The sequence below is a fragment of the Pipistrellus kuhlii genome, unplaced genomic scaffold, assembly GCF_014108245.1.
Source record: "Pipistrellus kuhlii isolate mPipKuh1 unplaced genomic scaffold, mPipKuh1.p scaffold_m20_p_4, whole genome shotgun sequence".
NCBI classification, from domain to species: Eukaryota; Metazoa; Chordata; class Mammalia; order Chiroptera; family Vespertilionidae; genus Pipistrellus; species Pipistrellus kuhlii.
In genome coordinates, this window is record NW_023425540.1 from 39,098,060 (window position 1) to 39,119,648 (window position 21,589).

Genomic DNA, 21,589 nt, shown 5'->3' on the forward strand with positions numbered 1-21,589 from the left:
GGGTTAAGAATGAAATTTTTCAGAGTTAAAAAAGTTATCCTGTCTTAATTGTGTCTTGTTAATGACATGACATCACTTTGCAGGCATTCACTTCCTTTGAAAACTTCCTAATATAATAGGTGATATGAGTTTGATGTTTTAAGATTTCTTTTAAGTGTTTACAAAAAAGGACTTATTATCATAAGTAACAACATTATATCGTTCTTGGGAATCCCTTAGGAAATAAAGACCTTGTTTGATGTAATAAAAGAAAATTAAATAATTTCATAATATTTAATTTATTTTCTTTACTTAAAATGAATGTGATTACAATTTTGAAGGACAGTGGTGTAATTAGTCAGTTTTATTTTAATTTCGTGTTGGTTGCAACATATTTTATCCTCCTAGTGTTTTGATTAAAATAATTATAGTCAAAAGTTGCAAATCTGCCTAGCCAGTGTAGCTCAGCAGTTGAGCATAAACCCAGGACCCAAGATTCTTTCCCAGGGCACATGTCTGGGTTTCAGGCCCGATCCCCTGTGGAGGGCTTGCAGGTGGTAGTGGATCAATGATGTTTCTCTCTCATTAATGTTTCTATTTCTCTATCCTTCACTCTTCCTCTATCTCTAAAAAAATCAATAGAAACATATTTTTTAAAAAGATACAAATCTCAAAGTACAATTAAAATGCAAAATCATGACACTAAAAAGGTGAAAATATCTCTTTAAGTGGTATTTTACATTTCATATATATAAGTTGAGGTTTGCTTTCCTTTAATAATAGTTAACCTCAACTTTCCTAGAAAATAGAGTTCGTTGGTGGAAAATGGTGGGAGAAAAAGTGAATACCTTAGTCAGGCATCTTTACTAGTAGACAGATTCACAAAAGTTTCTAAGGTCTTTTTCACAAGTGAGGAAATGAAGAACCAGAAAAGTATAGTTGGATGAGGGTCACATAGTGAGTGGAAAAAAGAGACATGCAGTTTTCAAGAATCCCCAAAGATGTGCTTGTGCATTTTCAATATCAGTAACGAGACTAAAACTAGCAGCCCACCCTTAGTCGATTCCTCAGCAGGGCTGAGCCGCTCATTTAAAATGCCATTTCAGGCCTGCAAAGGAAATCCTTCCACCTGCACTGAGCTTACTTTGGGGTGGGAAGCTTCCAAGAGCAAGCTAAGAAAGCTATCGATTCCTTTTCATCCCAGAGAAAATAAATATATAATCTGAAACCCCTCCAAGTGCTGAAAGGGATAATTAAGGGCACTCACACAACAAGCCAACTGGTTCTTAGCAAGCAATTACCCCATTGAACATCACCGGCCCTGTAGCATATCTTTTAATCAAGTGGTGAAACCCAGGGCTCATTGACTGCCTTCTCTGAGATGCTGCAAGGAAAGGGAACAAAGGCTCTCAAGAGGGAATGTGCAAGCTCAGGGCAGTCCTGGCAAAGATGGGCATTTCTCTGAGCCTCATGCTGATTCAACCTCTGCTTCGAAGTCTTTCCTCTTATCAACGTTGCTGCTCTGAGGGCCTCTTTTGCCCTTTTTGCAAATGCACACCACGGGCTGGGGGCTCTGAGCGAGGCAGAGGGTCTTGAGGGCTGCTGAGAGTCCTCTCCTCAGTCTGCTGTCCATCGGCTCCCAGTGGGTCAGTCCATCAGGTTGAGGAGGGAGGTTTCATAGAATGAGAAGGAGCAGAGCCTCGCAGCCACCTCTGCCAGGGCTCACAGCCTATGTTTCATCCATTACTTTTCTTATTGAAGTAAAGTTGGTTCATGACGTTATATTAGTCTCAGGTATATTATACGTTACGATTTAAGATTTGTACACACTACAAAGCGATGCACCCTAAGTCTAGTTGCTACCCATCACCGCACAATTGACCCCCTTTGCCCATTTTACTTTTTTAAAAAATGAAGACATGCTTAATACTGCAAAATATTGGAAAGAAGGCCTTTTACACAACTTATAGATTAAATTGTACTCATAAAAATGGATAGCCTTAAATGCAGTAATCCAGGAAGCATGGAGTGAACTAAGTGTTCAGTTTAAGATGTTAAAGAAAGAATGACAAAATAAACTGTATGGAAAGTGTAGGGAGGAAATAAGATAAGAACAGACATTAATAAATTAAAACATAGAAAAACAGTAGAATTGGTAAAGAGCCAGTTCTAGAGGGGAAAATTCCTTATATTATCATCTATTAGTCAGTCTAGTCAAGAAATAAGGGGAAGCACAAATGCACTAAAGTAGAAGTGAGGAAAAAAAAAATAACCACAGAAATAGCAGTGTTATCTGTCTCTTCTCCTCTCCTCACCCCTCTGTGGGGAGAATGTCATCCATTAGTTTTTAAGGGCATTTCTGATATTCTGATTTAAAGGCTGTTGGTCTCATTTCTTTTTAAAATATATATATTTTTTATTGATTTTTTTACAGAGAGGAGGGGAGAGGGATAGAGAGCCAGAAACATCAATTAGCTGCCTCTTGCACACCCCGACAGGGGATGTGCCCGCAACCAAGGTACATGCCCTTGACCGGAATCGAACCTGGGACCCTTCAGTCTGTAGGCTGATGCTCTATCCACTGAGCCAAACTGGTTTCGGCTTGGCCTCATTTCTTAACATGATTGAACTAGAGAGAGAAGGGAAGGGTAACAGATCATGTCACCTCAAAATATGGCACTTTGTCATATTGATTATTTTGAGCAATAGGAACTTGAAAAACAGCTAATGCCAGAAGAGGCTTTCTCTAAACTCCCTTTATCTGCCTAGAGACAGATCCTCCAAAAGGTACTTAATTGTCAAAAATTCCTTCCCAGGGATTTTCACCCAGCAGAGAGGATTTACCTTATCACAGGAGAGGAGACTAGACGTCAATACCACCCCCAGATGCACTGCCACACACTATTTTATCTTCCATCTGTTCTTCTAGAGACCCATTCAACTTCCCCCCGAATAATTTACTCTTCTTTAATTGGCTGCCATTCCTCCTCCCCTTCCCCTGTTAAGATGGTGTTTCATCCTAAATCTAAGCCTCCTCAGAGAGTTACTCATTTCTTCTTGGGTAATTCCCATGTATCCATGTTAATAACATGGTTTGTTTTTCTCTTGCTAATCTGTCCATTATTATTATTATTATTATTTTTAAATATATATATTTTATTGATTTTTTTTTACAGAGAGGAAAGGAGAGGGATAGAGAACTAGAAACATTGATGAGAGAGAAACATCAACCAGCTGCCTCCTGCACAGCCCCCATCTGGGATGTGCCTGCAACCAAGGTACATGCCCTTGACCGGAACCAAACCCGGGACCTTCCAGTCCGCAGGCTGATGCTCTATCCACTGAGCCAAACCAGTTCTGGCTAATCTGTCCATTATTACAGGGGTCTCAGCCAAGAACTCAAAAGGGCAGAGGGAAATTATTTTTCCTCCCCCTGCAGAAGGAATCCACAACATGAATGAGCGATTATTATCTTCTCCACAATCCGTTCCGACCTTCCTAAATGATAATGGCATAGCTGATGTTTTCATAGCCCTGCCTTGTTTTATGTAATGTGTCATATCAACATCTTTTAGCAAATGCGGTGGGAGGCCCGTACCCAAGTGTGTGCTTAGCAGCGCATAAATGCGCTGTGGTCGAGAGGCACGTGCCCTGGGCTTGTTCTCATGTTCCTGCTCTGTGCGCAGGTCTGATGCCCGTCTTCATAAAGATGACATTGACATTTGCTTCAGTAAAACCCTCAACTCCTGCAAAGTGCCCCAGATCCGTTACGCCAGCGTGGAGCGCCTCTTGGAGCGGCTGACCGACTTGCGGTTCCTCAGTATCGATTTCCTCAACACCTTTCTGCACACCTATCGTATCTTCACAACGGCAGCCCAGGTGCTGGCGAAGCTTGCCGACATATACAAGAAGCCTTTTACCTCCATCCCCGTCAGGTAGGCCTCGGGCTTTGCCTCCCATGAAAGCGTGGCCTCCTGGCTCCTGCGTCTCCCGCAGGTGAGCTGCCCAGCTCTGCAGAGCTGCTCGGAGGGTACTGTCTCGCCTTCGAACAGTAGAAGGCAGGTGAGTAGAGGTCTCAGATAGGTCTCAAGGGACGAATGTGAGAATCCTTAAGTCCCCAAGTGGCCTTTGCTTGCTTTGTGATTACTTGGAAGCTAACTCCATTGTCTGAGGCTTTTCTATTTTTATTTTATTTTATTTTATTTTATTTTATTTTATTTTATTTTATTTTATTGTTTTTACAGTTGTATTTTTCAAACTTGAATATGCACAAACTTTAATAGGATGCAAAATTGCAGGCTCTGATTGCAGGCTCTGATTGCAGGTCTGGAGGGGAGCCTGAGTCTGCATTTCTAAAAGCTGCCCGGAGACACCCATGTTCCTTGTCTTTGGACCACAGCTTAGTAGCTGGGGATTAGACATGGCCTGCAAAGTATCTGTGTTCTTTTTGGCAAGTGTGGAACACAGGTGGCATTGACATGAAGGAAATCCAGCAACAAACGTGCAATGATATTGTGGCCTTTTAATGTCGGGGATATGTTCTTAAATGACGCCGGGGGAATCATTTTCACTCGGCTACAATCTGTTGATGGCTTTTGCTCATATTTCCAGGTCACTGGAATTGTTTTTCGCCACCAGCCAGAACAGCAGAGGTGAACATCTGGCGGATGGCAAATCTCCACGGCTGTGTCGCAAGTTCTCTTCCCCACCACCCCGAGCCGTGTCCAGAACATCCTCCCCAGTGAGGGTCAGAAAACTGTCCTTGACTTCTCCCTTGAATGCAAGGATAGGAGCCTTGGACCTGACCACCGCCTCGGCGTCCAGCAGTCCCACCACCACCCACAGCCCCGTGGTGTCCCCACCGCCGCACACTGGTAAAGTACCTTTGGATCTTAGCAGAAGCCTCTCTTCTCCAGAACAAAGCCCGGGATGTGTAGAAGAGCATGTAGATAACCCCCGCGTGGATCTGTGTAACAAGCTAAAACGAAGTATTCAAAGAGGTATTGTCCAGCTGCCACACCCCGTGCTTGCTGGCCACCTGCTTTCCCGCTGCTCCTTCTGGAACCCTAGTTCCTTTTTTTTTTTTTTTTTTTTTTTTTTTTTTTTCAACTTTCCTACTTCTGCGTAGAACGTAGTAGAATGTATGCAGTGAGTAGTTAGAAAGAAAAAGTCCTATAGTTCCCGCTAGCTTTTGTGGAAAAGAGATCCAGGTTTGTTCTCTTCCTGCCTTCTATAGTAAAAGCTGACTGCAGTCTATGGGAGAATAGCATGATCTGGATGGTGTTATTGGAAGGTTCTTCATAAACTATGGTTAAGGCTGGTTGGATAAAGAACCTGCTGAGCCTGATACTCCGCATAGAGGTAGGTTGGGGCCACCTCCACCATGAGCTTGGCCCTGACAGCCTTCTTTCTCTGCAGTGTTTGCCTTACGCACCTGCACTGCTCCCAGCCTCCCCTGCAAAGGATGATCTAGCCTGGAAGCATTAAGGAGGTTTCTTCAGTTTAGTTACCAAGGCAACACTCCATGTTACAGCAGAGATATAAGAAGAAAAATCAAATCCGAGACAGTGTTTATTATCCTTGGCACCCAAAATGGTTTTTAAAAAGGTAGATTAAAAAAATAAAAAGGTAGATTAGATTATTTGTTTCCTGATTAAATTCTCTAAAGACTTCCTATCATACTTAATTAAAGTACATTCTCCCTGCCAAGGCCTTCAGACCCTCTCAGACTGGGATACTATCTCACTCTCAACCTCTGCTCCTGCTCTGCTCCCTCGTCCACTAGGCTATAGTCACACTGATTCCCTTTTTGTGTCTCAGAAGCATCTCTATCATTGTTGCCTCAGGGCCTTTTCACCTGCTCTTCCCTGTGCCTGGACAGGCTTCCCCCATATAAGCTCCATGAGATTAACAACCTTATCTTATCTTGTGCACTCTGTACACTCAGTGCCTTGGCCAGTGCCTGGCAGGTAGTAAATTTTTGTTAAATGAATGAATCAAGCAAAACTCTCAGTGACCTATTTGAGGGTCCTATGGCATAGCACCTTATCTACCTCAGCTTGGTACAATGTAGATAGGGGTTGGAGGAGGTGACCATTGTTGCTTCCATAATCCAGTATTTCTGTAATGTAAACAACAACAAAAAGGTTTCACAGCCAAATTAGCAAACAGCTTTATTTATTTATTTATTTATTTATTTATTTATCTGTAGAATACCTGCTTTACTTACTGATAACAAAATAAAAATCGAGAAATTAATCAGACAAAGTGTCCAATTTTCAAGGAGGATCTCCCAGATGGAAACAGAGATCCCTGCTTTTTCATCTGCTTGAATTTTCTCTGAATTTTCTAGCTTCATTCATTAAGTGAAGTACTTAGTGGAATTTTAACTGGAGTGGTTGTCATCATCAAAAGTAGCACCCTTTAAACAAGAAATTCTTTAATTAAACTGACAAGTGAGCAGCTAAGGAGGAAGAAAGGAGGAAGATAATTAAAAAGTCATTAGAACAACAGTTTTCAGCAGAATCGTGATGGGTTCCTCTCAAGAATAATGAGGCAGAACACAAGCTGACAAGTGCCCTGGGGTTTGACCCGGCACCTGTGCCTGGGCACCTCCTCAAATAGAATGGCTTAGGGAGGCTTTCTCAGCCCTTCCTCTGAGGCAGGGTGCCCTGCGAGCTACAGGAGTCTCCCAGAATGTGGGGAGTTCTTTCCACTCTTTTATTGGATTGCAGTAAACAGAGGAGGAGAAATCTGAAGATAAGTCTAGATTCTTGCGCTATTTTGAATTCAAAGAGCTTCAGGAATAAGCGTGTGAGTGTCTGACATTTGTGTCTCTGAGGCTGTGGTCTGAGTGCCTCTGGGGCTGGAATTAGAACATGGGAGGTGTGTTCAAGAGTCACTGCTTTGCCTTTTCTGTGCCGGTTATTGTGCCATAGTGTGCATGACGGTAAATAAGATGGTGTCCTGGCCCGTTACACTCCAGTTATGTGGAGAAGATAGACACCACATAACTGGGAGGGAGGTAGTACAGGAGTAGACAGAGTGCTCTGGAGGCTGAAAAGCACTGGAGATCATGCCTGGTTGAGTAGAATCAGGACATGTCACTAACATGAATGGATAAGTGGGTTGGAGGTGAGTGAACATATGAGCAAAGGGCTATTGTTAAACCCAATTGGTGAAAGCCATTTTTTAGGGCAGAAGATATCATTTGCTTCTGAAGGGACAGCTTCTACATATATATATATGTATGTGTGTGTATATATATATATATATATATATATATATATATATATATATATATATATATGCTAATGGATACACACACACACACACACACACACACACACACTAGTAGCCTGGTGCACAAAATTCATGCACTTGGGGGGGCGAGGAATCCCCCAGCCTGGTCTTTGCCCTGTCACAGTGCAAGAGCCCCATGATTCATTGCCCCAAAGAGGTAGGCCCTACCCACCCATCCAGGGTTCCTTGATAGATTGCCCCAAAGAGGTAGGCCGGAGCAGGGGGAGACCTGCAGACCCTGGGCTGGGCCATGGTGGAGGCCTCCCTCTGTGTGTGCCTGCCTCACCCCTGCTGTGGCCCCACCCCTGCCCCCCAACACTGCAAGTCCCCACCCACTCATGCCTGCTGAGCATGCTGCCTGCTGAGCTGTCGTGACATTATAGCATTCTGGACAATTTGCATTTTCCTCTATTATTATACAGGACTAGAGGCTCGAAGCATGAATTCATGCATGGGTGGGGTCTCTCAGCCTGACCAGCAATTGGGGTTGATCAGGGCCATCTGGCCAGGGGGAAGAACTGTGGGAGATTGGCTGGCTGCAGGAGGTTGGCTGTGGGAGCTCATTGATCACCAGGGGGCAGCTCCTGCATTGACTGTCTGCCCCCTTGTGGTCAGTGTGTGTCATAGTGACCTGTCAACTGGTCATTCAGTAGACACATCATAACGGTCACTTAGGCTTTTATATATAGAGATTGATTTTAGAGAGGAAGGTAGAGGGAGAGATAGAAAAATCAATAATGAGAGAATCATGGATCGGCTGCTTCCTGCATGCCCCCAACCAGGGATTGAGCCCATAGCCCAGGCATGTGCCCTGACTGGGAATGAAACCGTAATCTCCTAGTTCATAGGTCAATGTTCAACCACTGAGCCACACCGGCTGGGCCAGAAAGGACAGCTTTTGTCCAATTCTGATGCTATGAGCAGATCTGCAGAGCAGACCCTGTCGCTAGTCTTCTAGGGCTTTCTAGTAGTGAGGAAACTTAAAAAAAGGCTCTCCTAAAAAAATCACTCTTTTCCTTTTTGTTCTTCTTTACCATTTAAACCATTTTTAAGTGTATAATTCAGTATCATGAAGTATAGTCATGCTGTTCTGCAACCAATCTCCAGAACTTGTTCCTCTTGCAAAACTGAAACTCTATGCCCATTGAACGGTGCTCCATTTCTCTCTCCCCCCAGCCTCTGGGAACTGCCATCTGCTTTCTGTTTTTAGAGCTTAACTACTTTAGATACTTCATGCAAATGGAATCATACAGTATTTGTCTTTTTGTGGCTGGCTCATTTCATTTAGCATCATGTCTCAAGGTTCATCCATGTTGCAACATGTGCCAGAAGTTCCCTTTATTTTAAGGGTGAATAACATGCCGTTACACACACACACACACATGCACACACACATGCACACATTTATATATTTATATATATACATTTCATCTTTTCTTTACCTATTCTTCCTCTGACAGGCATTTGGGTTGCTTCCATCTTTTAAAATGTGCAAAACCTGACTATTTAGTTTGGGGCACTGACCCTTTCCTCCTTAGATTATCAAATAAAAAATGACAACAGCCATCACAATTGCTGTGAATGAATCAAATTTCTAACTTTTTTGTCAGATCAGCTAAACATATATTTTTTGGTGTGCCGCAGAATTTTAGTAATTACTTTGTGTGACACGAGATGAAAAAAGTCGAAAATCACTGCTTTAATTTGTTATACACAGATTTATTTTTTTTTTTTGCATTAGTCACCAAGTTCCCTGATTCTGGTTTTCAAAGCCCAAGTCCAGAGTTTATGGAGATGGCCCAATGCCATATCCTAAAGCCTGTTCAGCTGACTACAGGATGGACGGAGGTATGGTCCCTAGTAGGAATCAGTAGTTTTTCCTCTGGAGAAAGTTAGACTCAGGGATATCAAGATAAATGAGAAATAACTAGACCAAGCTCTCAGGGAAGGACACTAGTAAAGGCTGCCAAGACTTATCAATGCAGATGCTGGACATAGGTGGGATCATTGTGGACTCGGCTAGTGGTGACTAGAGAGCTCGTCACGTGGCAGCATTGATCATTTATGACCAGGGGCCTTTGATGGGGAGAGCCATGAATAATGGTGTGGTAAAGTTATTCGGTTCTCTCTCACATTACAGGAATAGCTGAAGTTGAGGGCTTATGGCCTCCATTCTTTGATGGATTTCCTCAAAACAAATGATTTGCAGTTAGGTTGTCAAGGGTTAATTTATCCATGTGGTTCATGGGTTAGAAATGTCACTATGATGTGCCAGATCCTGACTAACTGCAGAGCTCCTGTCACTAGGGTGATGGGGAAGTTCAGGATTGTGCCTAGGCGAGGCTCATGGCCAGCCTCCACTCCAGAGGGATCAGTGCCCCTGCCCACCCACTCACTCACCCTTTCTCTCTCACTTTTACCATGACTGCCCCCAGCACTTCCATTAAGAACTTTGTTCTTGGCCACATCTATGCATCTTTATTCCCACACCTGTCCCCCGTTTCTGTAGCTGTCTTCTGATGACTTTTAATGTATTTACTTCCCATTCTGTTCTTAAAAATATTTAAGGTGGCCATTCAAACAGGCATGTGATACAACTGGATTAAAAATAAAATAACAACAAAGACTTTTTTTTTTTTTAAGTTGCTAGTGTAACACAGCAACTTAATTGATACTTCTATTGGATTTTAATTAATTTAACTTTCAATAGTCTCTGTTTTGGACAACACAGGTTTAGCAAATGTCATTTCTCCAAGGAGCTCCTCATTCACTCTTCTCATAGGAAGGGATCCAGAAGCTACTTATTCATTTTAAGTTAACTTTTTTCTGAAAATTTGCCTTTATTAAAATGTATATGAATAAGTGTACAGACAATTCATGTCAGCAAAATAATTATACAACTATGTAGCAATAATCCACACATTAAAAAAAAGATTGCCTTCAAGAGCTAAAAAATAAAATATAAAATATAATAGATGAGGAAATTAGGCAATGAAAATAATTGCAGGAGGCTAAGTGTATGGTTAGTGAACAAATGAATACTGTGTGGTTCGCTGTAGTTCCGAGTTGTCCTGATTTTGGTTCTGAATGTAATCAGTTACATGATTCCCTATTGAAACCTAAGATAGATTGGTGTGTGGGCACATCTTTTTTTTTTTTTTTTTTTTTTTTTTTTTTTTACTGAGACTTGAGAACAATTTATCCTGTGGGTCCTTATCAAGAAAACACTGTGAGTTGGAAGCTTAGAAGTAATGTTGAAACAAAGGAATTACAGACATGGTTTTAATTTTATTTTGCGTTGGAAAAGGGTTCATTTGGGTCATAAATAGTTCTAGGCAGGTCAGGGATGAAACACTTCACTTCAGCGACAGCTGGCCAAGCGCAGAGTAGGTGTGTGCACGTGTGTGGGTGTATATGAGTGTGGGTGTGCGCGTGTTCACATGTACGTGCAACGATGTAGAAGTCAAGAGTGCTGCTGTGCTAACTCCACTGTCTAGTCTTGAAAATTCCAATTGGCAAAGAAAAGGGAGACGCGGATCTGCCTTTAATTTGAAAGATGTTTGCTTGTGCTTTGCATAATGTTAACACTTAAAACAGTTGGCAAACTTGAATAAGAATCCTGTGCCAACAGTGTACACATTTTTCTGCTTTTTACTTCAGGGTAAAGCACTACACAGCCTCACTGCGTGATGCCAGCTCTTCCCGTTAGGTCAACACTGAAGCAGGGTTCTCTCTCACTGCCATCCAGCTACACAGTTTCCGGGAGCGCACTTTGAAAAAGGCTAGTGACCTTTGTCAAGTTTTATGGCCATTGTAGTTCTAAAGCTAGCCTTGCCATAATTCCTAGCAAGAGAACTTCAAGTGACAAGAAGGGAAATAAGAGAAATGGGAAATATCTCTAAAAATGAGTGAAACTGTGAACTGGTGAGGGGAAAACTAATGCCATTTATTTTTCCCCTAACCCAGTCATTCCATTTGTTCCGGACTAACCTAGCAATCATTCAACCTCTCCTTCCTTGCTAGCAGGCAGTCCCACCTCCTCTTTCCCTGCATTCTTCTACAAAGCACACATATCATCCCAATTCATATCCAGACTCCATCCAAGGGTGGAGTCTCAATAAAGATCAAAGCAATGGCCGGCAAGGAAAGAGAACCCCAGGGCAGAGGCCCACTGAATGGGGCCCCATCCCTTGCCCAGTCAGTCAGCATTCCCTTGGGCCTGGCTGTGCAACCTACCCCATCATCACTGAAGGGCCTTCATCACTGGTGTCTGTTTCCGTGTTCTTGGTTTGATAATTGCCTGCCTTGTGGGCTGAACGTGCTCCCCATTTTAGCATTTGTTTGGAACCAGCTCTCCCAGTTGTCCTGCAGACAAAGCTATTTGCATGGAACTTGATTACAAGTGAACAGGCCAGAAGGAAATGCTTCTTTGCCCCCACCATTGCTGGGCATGGTTTCTTCTCTTTATAGGTGTTGATCTGCCGACACTGTTATTCTTAGCTTTCCTGTTCTTTCTGTGGATGTTCGGGGCCTGTTCAGCTCACTGGGAAGTTTTTTGAGCTCAGTGTAATTGCTGACTAAATGATTTTCTCCTTGCCTCAGAGGAATGAATGGTTGGATCAGAACAAGGACATGTATTTGATATTCTGCTTGTTCTTGCAGAGCAGATGCCTTCCGTTACTGAATTTTGAGGGAGCTATTTAGGAAATAATAAAACTAACAGCTAAGCACTAATTTTTTTTTTTTGGTTTGCATCCTGCATCATTGCCAGCTTTGCTATAATTATGTCATTCAAGGAAAATGCTAACCATTTCCCTCCCCTAGCCTTTGTGTGTTTCAAAAAGGCAAAATTGTCGCCATATTTCTAAGGGAGCAAATCACATGTAAGTGTGAAAATGGCTTTGTATAAAGTCATTAGGAGTTTTGTAAAATTTATCGGCGAAATCTTGAATGGAATGGAATGGCAAAGGGAGTTGTGGAGAGTATTTCTGCTGACAGGGGTCATGTAAAACCAGTGGAGGTGACACAGCTTCCGTTGGTTAATGAAAGCCCAAGAAAAAAATAAAAGAAAGAATTGTTAGAAATTTATGAAATGTCTGTGGTGTAATTCCTTGAAAGAACTCACAGGATGTTGTAGTTTTACCTGACTAATAAGCCAGATGGGAGCCTAGGTGTGACCCTAGCAGGATGTATCTTTTACTCATGGTATGTTAGCTGCAGTGAAGAGGCTAAATTATCTCCAAACCGTCCAGCTGTTCATTGTCAAACTCTCCTCTTGCCTCCTGCTAATCTGTAGCTCTAGGTCTGGGCTCTCCAATAGAACTTCTGTGAGGATGGAAATGCTCTCTGTGTATGCTGTCCAGGAGTGCAGCCACTGGCCACAGGTGGCTACCGAGCACTTGAAATGTGGCTAGTGCCACAGAGGGCCAGAAATATTAAATTAACTTTAATTTAATTCAGGACTACGTGACCATATTGGGCTAGTGCTACCAGTTTGCACAGCACAGCTCTAGATCCTTAGGAGTCCTCAGGAGCCACATTGGTTGAGATGCAAACTTAGTTGGCTTACAGGGGCAGCCCTAGCCAAGAACTCGTGAAGCCCCAATTTTGATCCCAGACTGATTTACACTCTGGAAAAGTTCCTCTTTCCCCACTCGAAGTAGGCGGAACCATTCTGGAGGGCAGGAGACGGCTCCCCATCCCCTGTTGCTTTGAACATCTGCCGTTGTGTTGGACAGATGGGGCTACCCGGAGTCAATCAGGCTCAGCAGGGTCAGCAAGACATGGGTGGGGAAGCTGTACATTTAGATTTAGTGTCATCAGCATGAGGCCAGGAGGAAGGACTCCATTTCCGATGAAACTCCTCTAAACATGTAGGCCAGCGCTTATCATACGTAACAAACGTTTGTGTTTCTGTGCACGATACTGACAAGACGCTTCTGAATGTACAGACTGCTTGTTAAAACTCACGATTTTTTCAAGCAGCAGTCCTCGAGTCTGCCCCCGTGGAGCGAGCGGCCGTGCAGAGCTCCCCTGCGGTGGACGCCACGGAACTGTCACCTGGCAGGTCGCCCTCGACGCCTAGGCACCTGCGCTATCGCCAGCCTGGAGGTGAGAGTCAGAAAGGGACTCGGAAATAAGAAGTGAGAGATGATTTCTAGCTTCTGGGTCTTTTGTTTGCCTTACTACCTCAGATGTGAAAATTACTTAGGTGCAAGGAGTATCACTATTGGACCCGACAGTGGAAAAATAAGTGGTTAGAGAATATGCCATTAGTCTCACCAATGTTTATGTGACCCATTATTGCATTGCACTTGGTGTGGAGGGATGTGAATCAACGGGCCTGTACTTGCTGATTGCCAGTTGAAGAATCTCAGAATCTTATTTTACCAAGAATTTCAGAATCTTATTTTACCAAGATGTTCCCAGATTCTGATACCTTACCATAAGTGTGTATCAAATAGGCTCATCTGGGACACCACAAGTTTTGGGGTAAGCTTATTGAAGAGCAGTATTTCATCTAAAAACAAAGCATAGCTGCTTGGGACCCACATTATTTCTGCTAGTGGCAGAAACCAGTATATTTTCTATAATTATGAAAATTAGAAAGTATTACCCATTCACTCATTTAAGAACATGCCAAATGTCCTCTAATTGGAGGGAAAACCATCAGAACAGAAGATAAAAATCTTCTTTTCTCTTCATTTTCCCCATTGCTCAAATAAATATAGCCAAATAACAGTTGTTTTTGAAATGTTTCCCTTTTTTTCTCCTCAAGCCAATTATTTCAAATTGGAAGGGGGAAATATACAATTATGAAACCAGATTCTATTCAAGTAACTGAAGTAAAATATAAAGACATGGCTTTGGCTTCAGTACTTGTGCTTCAAGTAGGGCAGTTCAGCAAAAGTTAGAGGAGTGTGCATGGCTCCAAACCATCACTTCATTTATAGCCTCAGCCAAGGGCTGGAAGCTGTCATCACTGCCATCAGCCCCAAGCCCAGCCAGCCTGGGTCAGGCTGTTGCCTGAATTTCCCTGATGGATGGCAGACCTTGAAACTGATTTCAGGCTGCTGGTCAATGATGGATGGGTCTTAGATGGTTCTGGTAAATAAAGGTGACAAACCAGATTTTCCTGGGTTGTCATAACACTATTATATAATTAGCCAAACCTCTTTACCATTCTTAGAGCCTTGGTCAATCCAGGCCTTGGCGACTTTTTTGACAGTTGTTCATGGGACAGACCCGCTTGAGTCTGGGGCCAAAGCCCATGGAAGCAAACTCTACCAAGGCAAGAATTAGATGCTATTCATTCGGTTAGGGCTCTCTTTCCATATGTTTATATTCACATAAAATTTTTCATTTATAGAAACTTTGTTTTTTGGAAATCTGCATTCTGTTTGTGGATTAACTATCTTTTGCTTCTTCCTTGATATGACTAAATCATAGTGACATAGGAACATAGGAAGGAAGCAGAAATCTATAATAATATGGAGGATTCTAATGGGAACAGTATCACACATTTTCTCAGTGTGTATCTGAAATTTTGCCTGTTCATCTGACCACTTGCTACCTTGTTCCCACCCATGTTTTAGAGCTACTGCTGAGAGGGTACAGCTTTTCTGTGTCCTTGTGTGAATGTACATTAACCAGCTCTCTGCTTCCCCTCTTACTTATTTTAAGCATGACTGTAGAACTTAAGAACAAACTAATAAAAACCCTTTAGGTCACAATCACAGTGACCTATTTTCACTAAAGCCTGAGGGAGGAAAAATAGTGATGTTGGCATCAACATTATTAAATGCTGTGTGTAAAATATCTGAGGAGGGAGAGGGACTGCAAAATTGTGCTGAGTGCATTTAAAAAAATTATAATGCATTCCTCCCTTTAAAGGTGTTTTGAGAAGAAAATTCTGTTGGTAACATGATGTAGAATATTTAAAAAGTGCTTTTCAGATTGAGATATAATTTATATTCCATAAAGTTTACACTTTTAAAGTACAACTTAGTGGTTTTTAATATATTCATAATGTTGTGCAGCCATAACCACTATCTTGTTTCAAAATATTTTCACCACCCCCCCAAAAAAGAAACCCTGTACCCATTAGTCACTCCCCATTTTTATTTTCCTCCATTTTCTGATGACTATTAATCTATTCTCTATGGATTTACCTATTATATAAATGGAATCATATATAACCCGTGACTTTTTGTGACTTTCACGTAACATAATGTTTCTAAGTTTTGTTCATGTTGTAATATGTATGTACTTCATTCCTTTCTGTGGCTAAATGATATTCCATTGTATGGATATACCACAGTTGGTTTACCCCCTTATCAGTTGATAGACATTTGGTTGTTTCTACTTTTTGGTCATTATGAATAAAGCTGCTTTGGACAGTCATGTGTAAGTTTTTGTGTGGACATATGTTTTCATTTCTCTTGAGTATATATCTAGAGTGTACTTGCTGATGTAGGATCTTATTATTTTCCTATTAATAAAGAAAATACAGTGCATTTGGCCCAATCGTTCATTCATTACAGGAATGAAATGAGCATTTTATTATAGACTATTACCCTTCTGCCTCACCATGCTATTTCTATTCTTTTTAAATAACCAGGACAGATGACTGACAGCTCCCACTGCTCTGTTTCGCCTGCTTCTGCCTTTGCAATTGCCACAGCTGCAGCAGGACACGGGAGTCCTCCGGGTAAGTAGGGGCCAGCAGCTGAGTACAGACACAAGGCAATCCACATTAAATCATGATATTTGCCTGTCAGTCTTGCTGTGTTCTTGTTAAGAATGCAGATTCCCACATTGTAATAACTACGTATGCCACCAAATGGGTACTAGATTTATCAGGATGATCACTTTGTAAAGTATATATTGTAAATGTCTAATCACTATGTTGTACACCTGAAGCTAATAGAATATTTTTTGTCAACTATAATCGAAAAATAATATTGGCCTGGCCAGTGTGATTCAGTGATTGAGCATCAACCTATGAATCAGGAGGTCATGGTTTGATTTCTGGTTAGGGCACATACACGGGTTGTGGGCTCGATCCTCAATAGGGGGCAGGCAGGAGGCAGCGGATCAATGAATCTCTCTCATCGTTGATGTTCTATCTCTCTCTCCCTCTTTCTTCCTCTCTAAAATCAATTTTAAAAAATAGAAAAGAAAAATAATATTTAAGAAGAGAATGCAGATCCCCAGCTGCCATTCTAACTCAGTGTGTCTGGGGTGAGACTGTTAAATAAACACCTGAGGTGAGTCTCACACAGGTAGTCTATGGGTGACACTTTTGAGAATTTCTGTATCAGAGAAGGATGTGTTGTTTCTCCATGTTTTATGGAGTTCTATAACTTTTTTTATCCATTTACTGAAAATATGTACTAGTATTTCACTTTTAGTTGAATGCAATGCTAAAGGCATCTGTAAGGTGGGAGGGAAGTCTGTAGAGCGGGGAGGAGGAGGGAACTATTGCTTCAACTGACTCATAATTTATTTCCAGTAGCTCCTCAATGCTTTCTGAGTTGCTGTTAGTTAATTTTCAGGGTAAAGCAGGAATAATTAAAAGCACAGTATTTTAATAGACTAAAAGCATATTCATTGTCTCTGTCCTTGTCTCTCACATGCAAGGAGAACATTGTGTTCAAATAATTCTGTATGTGATTTCAACAGCCTTGTTGCTGTGAATGGCTGCACCTAAACTAACCCAATGGGAGCTGATTGTCATCCTTTGTAGATCAGTGATTGATGGAGAACCGTTGTTCAACTGCCACAAAGGAGGCCCATTTCCTAAGCCTAAGAACCTATATTCAACAATAGTAACTTGTAGCTACTATGTGTGAATTTTTTCTACCATGAAGTAAGAACAAAGAGAGATGCTCTATAATGAACATGAACTACCATAGTAATGATATGTATACCATCTGAATGGAACTATTTGCAGATTGACCACATTTTACTTCTTCAGTATTTTTGCCACACCCACTGCATTGGATGTGGTCAGGCAAATTAGGGTGTTGGGTGATTTCAGTCCTAAACATTTCCAAAAACTTCCCCCCAAAGTCCTATCAGCATAACATAAAACAGCCCACAATGGTAATGATGTTGATATTTTGTCAATCTAGCTGACTTCCATTGTTGATTATATCCTATAATAATGAACATTTCTTGGTGACATCATAAAGGCATCCTCCCTGTGCTTTCAGTAGAGTTAGTTATCGACTGTGATTTGCTAAGACCCTCTCCTGGCTTTGTTCTCACAACCTGGTCTGTCTTTGGAGAAAGTGAAGTGGAGAGCTTCCTCACAAGTTTCATAATTTAAATATGGTTTGTGAGGGAAATGGTTTTTAAAAAATATTTTTACTAGAGGCCCAATGCACAAAATTTATGCAAGAGTAGGCCTTCCTTCCCCTAGGCTGCCAGCACCAGCTTCCCTCTCAGAGGGAGGCCCCCGCCCACCTGCCTCAGCCCGCCAGATGGTGGCCTGGGCCTCCCTCTGAGGGGCCATCATGGGACGATGGCCGGACCCCGTCCCCCTCACCCCCACCTGCCTTGGCTGGCCTGGTACCAGTGAGTGCCATAGCATGGTTCCGCGTGGCCCTCCTGATGGTCATCCTACTGTTCGCCTGTTTGGTTAATTTGCATATTATACTGTTATTATATAGGATTGATTTCACAGAGGAAGGGAGAAAGAGATGGAAACATCATTGATGAGAGAGAACCATTGATTGGCTGTCTCCTGCACACCTCACACTGGGGATGAAGCCTGAAACCCAGGCATGTGCCTTGACCAGGAATTGAACTGTGATTTCCTGGCTCAACCACTGAGCTACATGGGCCAGGCAGTGAGGGAAATAGTTTTAATTTAATTCGGGATGAGTCTATTTCCCCATTTGCTGAAGGAGAAGCTTTTTTTTTTTTTTTTTTTTTTTTTTCGCTTTTTTTTTCTTCCTTTTTTCTTTTTTTTTTTTTCACCTAAAATTGCAGCAAAATTTGAATAAGTTTCCAAGAATGGCTTTCTGACTTTGGCTTTTCCTGGCCTAGTGGACCAGAGGATAAAGTAACCAAAAAAGCCAAGTCTTCCTCTCTATCTAAACATGCTGCTTCTGCTGCCTTTCTTCCTACTCCTTCCCGCAGCTGAAGCAACCTTAGAAAGAAAGTGCTCTTCAGTAATCTGGCCTAGGAGCAGTGGACTGCTGACAGTTATGTTTCTATAATATAATGCGGTTTGAAGCCATATGGTTCAATTTTAGGAATAAAAGGAAGGACTGGATTTGACAGGGTCTGTGGCCTCGCTATAAAGACAGCAAATTGCACATCGGTCAGTTTTCAGTGGCAGGTGATGGTAAGACAGAGGGGCTTTCTTTTGGAATGCAGACCACTGTGTTCCTGGGGCTTAGCCACTCAGTGGCACTGGTCCTGCAGGGGAGTCCACCTGCCCCGGGAGAGCTTAGCAGAAGAGCTCTGAGAAAAGTTGGCTCAGAGCAAAAATGGGAACGTGCTGAGATAATGTGGACTTATTGGCTAGCAGGGACAGCATGATGCTACCCTGGGAAGAGCTAGACACAGATGGACAGGTGTTCAGAGGAAGGGGTGCTAGATAACGGGGAACTCCCAGACTGGGCTTTGTCTCCACTTTCTGAACCAGAGTCCTTGCTGACCTGAGTAGTCTCTAGAACCAAAGGCAAGTAGGAGGGAAGGTTGTGTAAGGAAGTGAACACCTCAGACTTCAGTCAGTCTTTGCAGGCCTCCTGTCTGCATGTATGGCTGCAATATGGGCCCACCTGGTGGTGTGGCTCTGCTGTGTCCAGGCCCATACCATAGCAGGAAGCAAGGTACCACCGGCCACGCCATGGAGTCTGCAATAAAGAATGGCTTTCCATGTTTCAGCCTCCTCTTTAGTTTCCCTACCAACTTAATCCTCTCCCATCTCCATCTCCCCACTGCTACCCCCATCAAATGCCACAGGAACCTGGCAACTCTGGGTTAGAACTATCAACTCATGATTATGCTTTCAAATATTCACTCCAGACATTTGGATGTTAAGCCATTTCTCTTTTATTATTGGTTAGGAGTTTTTCTTTTTTACTACATTAAAAGGACTTTCAAATTTAGCAAGAGCGTGGACAGAAAATGTTCTTTGCAAAAAGGCCAGACAGGATGCTCGTGGCAGGCCCTGAAGGCACAGAAAGCTGATGCTATTTGTGGAAGGTGACCTTGGATTTTCATAGGATCAGCCAGCCCTGCCCCACGGCTGTGCCTAATTTCCACACGTCCTGGAAAAGCCTGGGTTTTCATCCCTGGTTTCTAGAGCCTAGAACCTGCCCTTTCCAATGAGGATGGCTCTCTTCCTTCCACCTTTGTTTGTAAATCAACAGTAATATCTCTGTTGGCAAGAAAGGAAAGCCTAATTCTGTGGGTCAGATTGCAGCCCCAGACCAATGATTGTTAATGTCATGTTGTAAAGATTTAACAGTTTATTTAGTGTCTGCCTTCTGATTGATAGCCAAGTTACATTAGGCTCACTTATGGATGGATCCAAAATTTGTGGGGTCTAGCTCTTATATATTTTGCCTCAAGGGAAAGAATATAAAATTACAAATACAAACATTTAGGGTACCTCCTAGGGCTTAGAAGAGGCCCCCACACATTGTGAGGCCCTGAAGATTGAGCCTCATTGGCTTCCTGGTGAATCTGCTTATGAGTCCAGATCTTTCTTGGAATCACCGCAGCTGCAGGAAATTTTGTTTGTTTGGGAGTGGAGATGGGGTGGACCAATGACCATCCGTCAGTAAAATAAGAGTCCTTTATTGTGGTGGGAGCTTTGACTCTATGCAAGATTGAGATCAAGGACAATTGGCGGGTCTTGTGTGCCATCACACTGATTGCAATGTGTTTTTAAGAATCTGCTTTAAAATAGAAACCAAAGGAGTTCTGCATTAAAGTAGGAACTGAAATGCAGGCATTTCAGATGGCTGCTGATGCCGGGACTCTGCAAGTGCTGTTTGGATATAGTTACAATATGAATAGAAATGCAATCTAATGAATACACATATCAGGGCACATCATGGCTCTCACTATACACCTAAAGCTTTAGTATTAATGATAGAGTTTATGATATGATCTAAAATGAAATATCAAAGTGTGAGGTGGGTTATTTTTATTGCAGTACAAATAATGGCAGGAAAGGTATGACAAGCAGCTCTTGATTATCTGTGAGCAGATTATATGCTTCACCATTCTATGAAAGTCAAAGTAGATTAACAAAATAGAGGAATTGTTGAATGCATTTAAAGAAAAATTAATGGCATAGTTTACAGTTGCTTAGAGAAATAGTGAGTTCTCTGTTGGTGGTTTACTTGGTACTTGTAAAGTAGAGAATTCATAATCTGTTTTTTGGGTTGTTTTTTTTTCATCTATCAAACCACTCAGATCTGTGTAGTCAATAGTAGATCTCAGCTTGATGTGAATTAGCCCTGGACCTGTTTTAAAAAATACTGATGGTTGGCCTCACTCCCAGAGATTCTGACTTGATTGGTCTGGATAGATGTGAGGCATCAGGATTTTTTAAAGTTCTCCAGGTTATAGTAATATGGAGCCAAGATGGGGAACCACTGGAAAAGATAGATGCTTGTGTCAGATGGTCATTGCCTGTTCTCCCTGGGAACTTGTCCCAAAGCAAGCTAGATCATGCGGCGTACCTCTTTTTCTCATCAGATGTCTTTGTTATGGCTTCCAAGCAGACCCATGTCCTTGTTCCAGCTGGCTGAGCACCTTCTTTCCTGACTGTGTTGCACTTTCAAATTCTCTTACTTTGTGCTGCTTTTACCTGGGCTCCACGCAGACCATTCTCCTCCATTACTGTCTCTCCTTGGCAAAGGTACAATATGGTTGATTGTCCTTGTTCACCTCTTGAATTTACTCACATTTCTTATTGCTACTTGATCACCCTACAGTTTCATCCATTTCAGGGCCAATCAAGTAACTGCAGCAGAGGCTGGAGAGCTGATCCCTGGATAAAGAGGGTAGCCCCTGATCAGCTTCCTCTGAGTTTTGCCACACAAGACAAACTAGGGCTATCAGATCTGTTTTCTTTCTTTAAAAAAAATCCAGGAATCTGAATATTTATATGAAATCCTCTGGTTTTAAATTGTGGAAGTGAATTCTTAGTTTTTAAAAAGAAAAATACTGTCCAAACCAAATACTCCTGTGGACTGACCACATTTGGCTAAGCCACCAGTGTGTGACCTCAGATTTACTGTGACCACTCATAGCTGGAGTGTCAGTTGACACAGAG

The 21,589-nt window shown here is 42.2% G+C and overlaps 1 protein-coding gene across 4 annotated transcripts in view; it reads left to right on the plus strand.

Moving 5' to 3' along the window:
• The window catches only part of RASGRF2 (Ras protein specific guanine nucleotide releasing factor 2), a 180,983-nt gene that overhangs the window by 100,564 nt on the left and 58,830 nt on the right, over nt 1-21,589 (plus strand). The window contains exons 14-17 of one of the 4 annotated variants that reach the window (XM_045571672.1): nt 3,666-3,914; nt 4,591-4,979; nt 13,264-13,392; nt 15,902-15,991. In XM_045571672.1, the coding sequence (XP_045427628.1) occupies nt 3,666-3,914; nt 4,591-4,979; nt 13,264-13,392; nt 15,902-15,991 (857 nt within the window). The remainder of the gene's footprint in view (nt 1-3,665; nt 3,915-4,590; nt 4,980-13,263; nt 13,393-15,901; nt 15,992-21,589) is intronic. The other 3 variants (XM_036409182.2, XM_045571673.1, XM_036409184.2) reach the window with 3 other exon arrangements.